This window comes from Aspergillus niger, assembly GCF_000002855.4.
Source record: "Aspergillus niger supercontig An12".
Taxonomy (NCBI): domain Eukaryota; kingdom Fungi; phylum Ascomycota; class Eurotiomycetes; order Eurotiales; family Aspergillaceae; genus Aspergillus; species Aspergillus niger.
The window spans coordinates 1,491,683-1,500,485 of record NT_166527.1 but is presented as its reverse complement, the minus strand read 5'-3'; the positions used below and the strand labels follow the sequence as shown (position 1 = coordinate 1,500,485).

Sequence of the window (8,803 nt, the reverse complement as noted above, 5' to 3'; positions counted from 1 at the left end):
CGCTCCGGCGGCTCAAGTGGCGTTGCCTGTGCAACACCCACCGAGCCTCCCTGTACCTGAGCCAGAGGATGTGCACAACCCACCGAGCCTCCCTGTACCTGATCCAGAGCCTGTGCCATCAGTCGCGACTGCAACCAGTGATACTGGTGTAACTATGGGAGTCGAAGAGCCCGAGCACGGTGGCAACGCAGTGGATACTAATCAGTTGCAACCTGTCGATGATGTGATCGGTTTCGATACACTGGACACAGCTGGAGATGAGATCGTGGTGAACTCAAGCCATACTAGCGATATTATTAAACATGAAGCTCTTCCCAAATTTCCCTGACCCAATTAGAACGCTCGTAGCCAGCCCCTCGTAGACGGGATGCTTGGTGGGCAACCCCCCGAGGACGTCCACCGGTGGGACCCACTTTCACTTCCCTCACGTTCTTCCTTTCACTTCTCCCTGCGACTCCACGTGATCTACGGCGGTTAATAGCGGCCATCGGGCAGAACCCCCCGTGGGCCTCCTTTGAGCATCCACGTGAGGTGTTCGTTCGGCGGGATGATAAATCATTTGTTACAGATTTTGCGAGGGTATTCAGTAGAGCCGCCAATCTCTGGAGGCGAAGAATCAGCACATACTTGCCTATCCATAATTTTGTTAGGCTTACTAGTGTTTCGTTGAAGGTTCTAAACCAGTAGCTATTCAGTATCTACCCCTTTGGTCAGCTGTGGACACTGGGCAGTGTACCCCGTATTGAGACAGTGTTGGGAGCGTGTACGGAGTCCGTATGATCACCTTGAAAATTAAGCTGACTCATATGGATAGCTACTGGATAACTAGTTAACTTACTACATACTAGTAATACTTAGTACTAATGCAATGCCAACCGGCGGTCGGGTCTTTCGGATGATTCCGGATGATTCCCCCAATCACACCGACCAGAAGCGTCGCCCGCAACTTTGGGGAACGGTCGGGTGAAGCTTCGAAAAGCCTCGTAAGTCGTAAGGCTTGCCTTGGGCGCTACCGCTGACTAGCTTGTCAGGAGGGCCAATTATCTTGCACAGTAACCCCGTCCCCCCCGTCCCCCCTGCCAGGGACAGATCTACTAGTTGGCTTCCTCATTGGTTAAGTTTCAGTATTGTTGCATTCTGTTGAACTCTCAGACCCCTGAGGTGCATTCCGTAGGGCGAAAAGAGCACCATGTGTGATATCAGTTCCCGACCGAAGGGCCACCGGAGCGGAGTGGCAACCCGATGGAGATTAACATCTCTGCCAAGACAAGCTAAGCTCATGGGTATTGAACCCTCGCTTCGCTTCACTTTCCGTATAATTCCTACCCTGTAAGGCTGAACTAGTGCGACTATTAGTCCCCCGCGGAAACTGGACGGACGCAACACTGCTACACACTACCACCGAGATTATGGGTGAACAATCTAGATCTAACGAGTACTAGAGACACAATAATTTTGATACTAATACTACATATGAAAAGGGGCCTCTTGCCCTCGTCATCACCCAAGGTGGATCAAGGCAGTCGCCATGGTAAAGAGCGTGAGCAATGTCAATGCTGCGACCATTCCATATTGTCTCGCGCCGTTGGATTTGGAGGAGGGGGTCGGACAGGTGACGTTGGGGTATTCCGAATGCGTTCGAGGGTCACAAGCAAAATCGGTGGCTGTTGCCCATATACTGGACGCCGCGGAATTGTTGATTGTCGCCGCGCACGGGTTGGTGGTCGGACTGGGCGCAAGGAAGCCGCAGGCTGCCCTGGTAGATGTCACGTTGAACGCATAGGCTTCCATGGTGCCACACATGTCGGAAGATGTGGCTGCTTCGAGACTGGGTGCCTGCCCTGACTGGCTGACTGTGAAAACAACGGTATTGTATATTTCGATGATTTGATCTGGGTTGTAAGCCAAAGAGCAATTCACGCTTTCAGACAACAAGCAACTTGCGCTGTCAGCTACGGAGCAATTGTAAAGTTGTAGGTTCCAGGCAAAGGTCCAAGAGCCGTCCGGGTAGGAGAGAGTGTTGAAGATGCTGGTGGCAAATCCAGGCCCAGTAGTCGGAAGATTCAATGTAGAGAGCTCAAAAGCCCCGCCGGTGATGGAACCTGGGGCAGACCAGTTGTTGCCTTCTCGCAACCCCCAGGTGATAGTAGCTGCCAGAGGGGAAGCCAGGGACGGATTCTGCAGCGCGAAAACTATGGGCATCAGCGCCTGAGGGGTGTACGTTTCATTGCGTGGGAAAATCAAGTCCACTTCGAAGATGCCAGAAGAGACATCTGGTGTGCCGTCGCCCATTGCAATCACCGAGTTTACCACCAATACGGCCCAAGAAAGATATGGAAGGTAGTTCATGTTGAAGGAAAAGTGTGGAATGAAAAGTGGGAAGAATGAAGGACCAAACTGGGGAACAACTCTGACTGCTGGCTGTTGAAGAGGATGAAGGGGGAAAGGATAGGAGAAGGGAATTTCTCGGGCGGCTAAACGGATGTCACGGCATGATGCTGCAGGTGTGTCCCTCGAGCTAGCCCGATCTCTGCAGCCTGCGCCATTCTTACCCAATCTAGGATCTCTCATGTTGGGCCATAAGTAGTGTATTAACGCGCATAGGGGTCCGATAGTAGCCGTCCATTATCATTTCGTTATTCCATCACGTTCATATTATATTACCAGTATATTGTAGCTCCACAATAGTACAACGATCCTTGTTATGTTATGCGGACTATTTTGGATGCAAGCTCCGTCTCCCCTACTATGGGAGCCCAGTAAGACACTGCATCAGCACTCATGGGAGTGCGTCGACCACAACTTAAGAGAAACTAGGCGTGCACGCAGGAGAATTGTATTTTCCTTTTAAATCTGGGATAGCCTAATATTATGTGCATCTGCATTATCGCGGATTACGTAGGAAGCTTTCAACATCCACGCTCCGGACCAAAGAGGGAACGGATTTCCAAGTGTATGTAGAGAATTAAGACTCCTGTGGTCATCACATCATTGTCTCCGGAAATAACATTCCTCTAAGCAGTAAACAGCAAACGGTAGGCTTTCCAGATGTATCAAGGACAGACATGTAACCACTCCGCAGAAGCCGGCGAAGATACAGCTTGCCTTATAGAGTCAGGCCAGAGAAGTCGGAGCTCCTCATCCCCAAGTATGTTTGTCAGGGATGTCTGCAGATCGTTGAGCTGTAGAGGCTCAGGCCTAAGCGATGTCAATCCATTCGCTATGTCCTACGCCGACGATGAAATAAGGCCGTCCGAGGCCAACAGAAAATGCGTCGCCCAAGCGTCCTATTGCACTGACAAGTCGAATAGCGCTTGTATCTCATTGGGGACAGACGATAGCTCGGTGAACGTGGAGCTCTTCTCCTCCACACCCACTTTGAGGCCACTGTATTGTTCAGAGTCCATGAGGTCGTGGATTGATATCTTGAAGCCAGGTGATCGACTCGGGGACAGGTGGGTCGGCTTCCAAAGTTGATGATGGGAGCCAGAACACATGGAAGATGGAGGAACTTCAACGAAGGGGGTGTGTCAGTAACAGCAGTCACAAACAGATAAAGGGGCGGAAACAAACAGGAAGAAAGGTAGCGTAACAATCGAGTATTGCGGGTCTTCGATAATGCTTTCGTGTCAATGTCTCCAGTTATTCCTCATAACAACGCTTTCTCATGGGCTGATTTGACACTTGGCGGCTGCAGAAACATGCCACACCTCGCCTGGATCGGAGCATTCAGTACGGTGCAATGCCGACGACCTAGCTCATGGAACACTTACAGCATCGGTGGTTCGAGCTCGATCGGGCGAAGCAGGAATAGACGGTGGAATAACAGATACCGTCTATTTCTGCTTCGCCCGCTCACCATTTGATCGAGCGCTCGCTTGTCTCTCTGGAACAACCGTTTCTGATGGAGTCAACCACTGTTGCTCAATTCGAGGTCAATATGTATAGGGTCAGGGTCCTACCCTGCTTCCAGGTCGGTTCGACACCATGAGAGACTGCACGAGGATTAATAGTCTCACTTCAATAGACAGGTTCAACGTACATGTTCATAAAGGCCACGGCAATGGAGGCCACGACAGAGGGTAAGGTATTTGGCATTGCGCGTCTTCGTACCCCTGTCTGCCTTTTCTGCTCTAGACGTGGGACCTTTAGTTCTGCTGTTAGAGTACGATCTTAAACTCTCGGCAGCACGGTAGCTCATGATGAGGACTGCTCTTACACAGGCATATTGTTGATGCAGAAAGCGAAATTCACAACGACTGACCTATGAGAGACGTGGATAAAATGGTCGCGTACAATACAAGAAAAAGGGCAGCCCAGGCGATGTTGCTTGATTTCTTGAGTTCAAGGTAGAAGGGAAAGTGGTTGTTAGAGATGTTAGATGGCTCTGGGAGACGAAAGATTGCCAAGAGACTGGACTGGTTGTAAGAGATGGGAGACGCGGAATGTCTAGTACTTTAGAGGTGTGAACAAAGAAGGTCCTCGCTGAGGACTAGAAGCTATAGGAAGGTGCAGATCATGTGACAAGGACAAGCTGAACTAGTAAATTGCATATGCCACACAATGTGTTGCGTGGCCCCAGTCGAATGTCTCTACACATCGCGTGGTTTCGTTCACTGTAGCCAGGCATCACCTCATCAATTCAAAAACAGCAATTTGTGCCAGAGCCTAGTTTTTGAAATCACGCCGCAACCCAAGGCCTAGAGGCTTCAAAATTCAAAAAGTTTCTCGTAACTCTCTTCGCTATCGTTTGATGCCAATTTTATTTGGGTTATCATGACGATGGCGTCGAAGGCGACCTAACCCGCAAGAAAAAAGGAACATCCAGAAGAACGCGCTTTGGGCCTCCAACACGATGCAAACGCACTGCTGAGGCACCTGGAAGAGAGTCAAGGCTCTTGAACTGCCAATCCAGTCACTGATTATATCAAGGATGAACAGGAATTTCTGATTGGCCTCTTCAAGAAGCCCCCAGGGCGCTCCTGGTGGCAGAGGCCCTCCACGCGGAGATCAAGGCGCTGCGTCAAAGCATGGAAGAACGCCTGCACTCGTTGGAGATTGCCTCGAAAGGTCCCTCAGCCTTCCCTGCTAACATGCGCAGCTGGGCTGGCATGCATTGCCTTGTGTGATTACTGCGAAGTCGAGGAGGACATTATATATCGCAACTTACCCCCCTCGAACTATGGCACGGTGACCACCGTGATACCGAGACCTAGCAGGCACTGTCGCTAGGAGTCGGAGGCACCGGTGCAAAGGTGTTCCTCAAGTCCTGGAGCTAGGTGTCGTTGTATGTGCCACCAACTGCTCTGATGGCAGCATCAATTGGGAGTATGCCTGGGTGGTGAGTCTCGTCAGCCACTTTCATCCTTCTCAGGACAGGAGTTGCAAGACTTACCGAGTTGATCACTGAAACAATTATAAATTACCATTGCCGCAGCACCCGAATCACCGGTGCCTTGGCCGAAGCCTTGGAACAATTCGCACGTTTCGGCCGTGAAACAGCTGGTATCTGGAGCTGACAGTCCAAAATTCGGCGTCTCACCGGCATGGAAAGTGTTCATATTGGATTGGGAGTCCTTCTCGGCATGCTACAATTCTGGCTTATTGATATTCTTCCAGACGTTGATGGCATCGGACCATACATTGGAAGCGCCCAGCCGCGCCCAGCGCCGGGCGCATGGCATCCACAGGGCATTTTGAATCGCCGGATTTGTACAAGTTACGGAAGTCCTGTTGCACATTCAATTACCCTCTACGTAAGGGCCTTTATTCAGAACGATGCCGTCGATGAGGCTAGATCAGCTCTTGGCATTGAAAGGGATGAATTGAGCTACGTGTGGCCGTGATCGCACCATATCTCATGTTCATATGTAGATCTGCCACTTGAAAATGGGGATTGAACTTAATTGACCTATAGCGTACGTGTTGCCATCAACACAAGTCGATTCGCTATTTAATGAGGCAACTCGTCATGATCACCAACACTCGCGGAATATCGCCAATAAACAACAAGCCCGGCATACTCATGTCTCAACGGGCGGCGGCCATAGATATGGTCTTTGGCCATCAAGACGCTACACCTGGAAATGCTTCCTGGCTCACGTTGTACATGATATTTATGATATTATTTGTCAAGGCTGTTACAAAGATCACTAATATCAAGAACAATCTGAAAAACAATCATCAGTTGTGGGATACGCGTGGACCGACAGACATGCAGACAGCTGAGATTGAAACAGCGCGCATATTAGTGGCTATTGTGACAAAAACCGGGCTCGCGAAATAGAGAAGATTCGCTGATTGATCAAATCAATTAAGAAAGATGTATCAATAGTCAGAGACCGCGCTGAAGCTTTGGAGAGATTGAGGTATACCTCAACTGTGCCCCATTGATAAGGGTATACTGTGTAATCTATTTTATATAGATCAGGCAGAAGAAGCCCAGACAAAGGCAGAGAGTTCTAAAGGTTGTGAGAGACATCTCCAGAGGGACTTTTTCCGATAGAATCCGTAATATTGCAGTTATTACCGTTCGTATGTGCTTAGCAGGATACGAAGGGATAAGAATGAACAGATGAAGTTATTGTACTATGTTTTTAGTATCCGCTAACTAATTATGAAGCCACAGTTAATATGGATTTGGGGTATAGACTCTTCATCTCTAGTCTTTCTTGACACTCTAGATGCTCCTCGGTGTTATAGGCCAAAAAAAAAAAAAAAATAATAATAATAAGCGTAGAGCCTTAGTTCGAGGGCGGCGAGGCGTGAAGAACATGGACGAAGAACCGCGAGGATGGACTCGTGGGCAGCCGATCAGTCGACTGCGCTGCATAGATAGCATGTTCAATTCAATCCATAATCTTATACCTGATCGAACTCGCTATGGAAGATGCTAGCTATGCAGGTGCTTCACCGTTTGAAGCAAGAATATGGCCCGGAACGCCCTCAAATCCGGCGTATGCGAGCGATTCACTATCGAATGGACCGTAAATATCATTGATTCTTATGAATTCCAGAATTTGCTGATCCATATCATACAGGGATAAATGGACTCCAAAATCCCAAGATACCTTCACCCGCCACCCTGGGGTCGGGTAGTCTACGGCTAGATGCCTCCATCAGTCTCATCAGCACCATGATTGCCAATGATAATCTCATTGAGGGTGGCGGCGGTAGCCCATCGTTAGACTACCTAATAAATAATCAGGCCAACGCTCAAACTGAGAGTTACATCAGCAAGGCCCTCTTTGGCTTCGCCATACCATCCGTCTGGGCCGTCTCCGGTACCGCCTCCTTCGTCGTCAACTCGGGCTATGACTGCAGTGCGCAGAGCCCTTTGACCGATTATATGACCGCATCAAGTCAGAATATTGTGACTATTACCAACGAGGCTATCTTCAAGTATGCCTCTAATGTTTCTGTAGGTGCGAAGGGTTATATGGAGTGTGGTGGTAATGCAGGTAAGAAGGTTGTGCGTGGTCTGTATTAGTGAGTATTTGCTCTGACATTTATTGGATGTATAGACCCTCTTTTAGAGGCCTGATTATGTATCATCGATTAGCTCTATACAATAACTAGGGGGATCAGAATGGTGCTTCTAGTCTTGAAAGACACCCCGCGCTTCCCTCCGCCCCAGCAACTAGCGTCATACATAGACATCCACATGTGGCAGTCTGTCCATTGGGCAAGGACATACAAAAAATATACATCTCTAGCCACACTACACACCCCCTCTTTCCCTTCCCCTTTCAATTGGTAGTTTCCACCACATCCCCCAAAAGAGCAATCCCCAGCTTACTCCGATCCAAAAACCCTTCCTCATCTGCAGCAATTTGAGCTGCCGCTTCAGGCGCCATCACCTTCGCCGAGAACGTCTGGAAGGCTGTCTGGTCCGCAAAGGTGAGTTCAGCGTAGGCATCAAAATCGAAATCTGTCTGGCGACCAACAAGAACAGTGGCAGGAGTAAGGGCATTGCGAGTCGAGTTGTTGTTGCTTTCTTCCGTCTGGGAGTTTTTGATGGTGGTACGCGCGATGTACATGCGCTTGTGGGACAGGGGGAAGTCGTCGCCAGAGAGACGCTTGACCAGCTCGATGTGGGCTTCGTAGCGGTCCTTGAAGATTTGGAGGTCAAGGCCGGGTTTACGGTAGGCGTAGATGATGACTCGGACGGACATTTTGGGATTGTTTTGGTAGGTTTGAATTATGAAAACATAGTGTGTGATACTTGGAGTATGGGGTTTTGACTTGATGCCTCTAGATGGGACAATATTGGGGGGCTTCAAGAGTGAGGTGAAGTATTAAAGAGGGGTTGAGGAGAGTAGCAGGTTATATAGGTTTTCTTTCATTCATTTCTGGCCTTGTCTGTGTGGGAAAAGTTGTTTGTTCAAGGGACGGTCACAACTTGCTGTCTTGTTGGCTGTCAACAGACCCCACCCTGTTAGATCAGTCCGGCTATCCACAGACTACTGCGTGCACTGCGTTAGATCAACGCACCAAGATGTATTGGTGGTCAAGTCAGTCCTAAATAACCAAATTAGAGTTCTATGTCCCTAGAGATTTATAGCATTATCTTTTGATGTCTACTACGATTGACCCCGGTAATTTTTTTAATACAGTGGGAAGGTGCAGGGATCTGAATCCTTTGGATTCTGCTGTTCATATGATTATTAATACTTCATAGTTACGGCCATTCAGCGTTGCTATTCAAGGCTTCACCATGGCGATTTAAGAAGGTGGTGCTGTATGGGAGACTTACCGCTTCAAGGATTCAAATCCCTGCCACTCTCCACCGTACTAACAAAGT

At 49.1% G+C, this 8,803-nt stretch overlaps 5 protein-coding genes across 5 annotated transcripts; 4 read left to right on the top strand and 1 right to left on the bottom strand.

Moving 5' to 3' along the window:
- Position 1: 1 nt before the first annotated feature.
- Positions 2-328, top strand: An12g06140 (uncharacterized protein; the record flags this gene model as incomplete). The annotated part of the gene is made up of 1 exon (XM_059750953.1): positions 2-328. A coding segment is annotated over one exon (327 nt), but the record flags the coding sequence as incomplete, so codon positions are not given.
- Positions 329-1,500: 1,172 nt separating this feature from the next.
- On the bottom strand, positions 1,501-2,571 carry An12g06130 (uncharacterized protein; the record flags this gene model as incomplete). Its single annotated transcript, XM_001395639.3, has 1 exon — positions 1,501-2,571. One exon carries the CDS (start codon positions 2,569-2,571, stop codon positions 1,501-1,503), a length of 1,071 nt encoding a protein of 356 aa, XP_001395676.3.
- Positions 2,572-3,048: 477 nt separating this feature from the next.
- On the top strand, positions 3,049-4,469 carry An12g06120 (uncharacterized protein; the record flags this gene model as incomplete). Its single annotated transcript, XM_059750951.1, has 4 exons — positions 3,049-3,436; positions 3,698-3,934; positions 4,032-4,165; positions 4,344-4,469. 4 exons carry the CDS (start codon positions 3,049-3,051, stop codon positions 4,467-4,469), a joined length of 885 nt encoding a protein of 294 aa, XP_059604515.1.
- Positions 4,470-5,546: 1,077 nt separating this feature from the next.
- Positions 5,547-6,286, top strand: An12g06110 (uncharacterized protein; the record flags this gene model as incomplete). The annotated part of the gene is made up of 2 exons (XM_059750950.1): positions 5,547-5,834; positions 5,918-6,286. 2 exons carry the CDS (start codon positions 5,547-5,549, stop codon positions 6,284-6,286), a joined length of 657 nt encoding a protein of 218 aa, XP_059604514.1.
- Positions 6,287-7,135: 849 nt separating this feature from the next.
- On the top strand, positions 7,136-8,293 carry An12g06100 (uncharacterized protein; the record flags this gene model as incomplete). The annotated part of the gene is made up of 5 exons (XM_059750949.1): positions 7,136-7,471; positions 7,579-7,671; positions 7,760-7,899; positions 7,955-8,189; positions 8,258-8,293. The coding sequence occupies 5 exons, from the start codon at positions 7,136-7,138 to the stop codon at positions 8,291-8,293; spliced, it is 840 nt and encodes a 279-aa protein (XP_059604513.1).
- Positions 8,294-8,803: the final 510 nt, after the last annotated feature.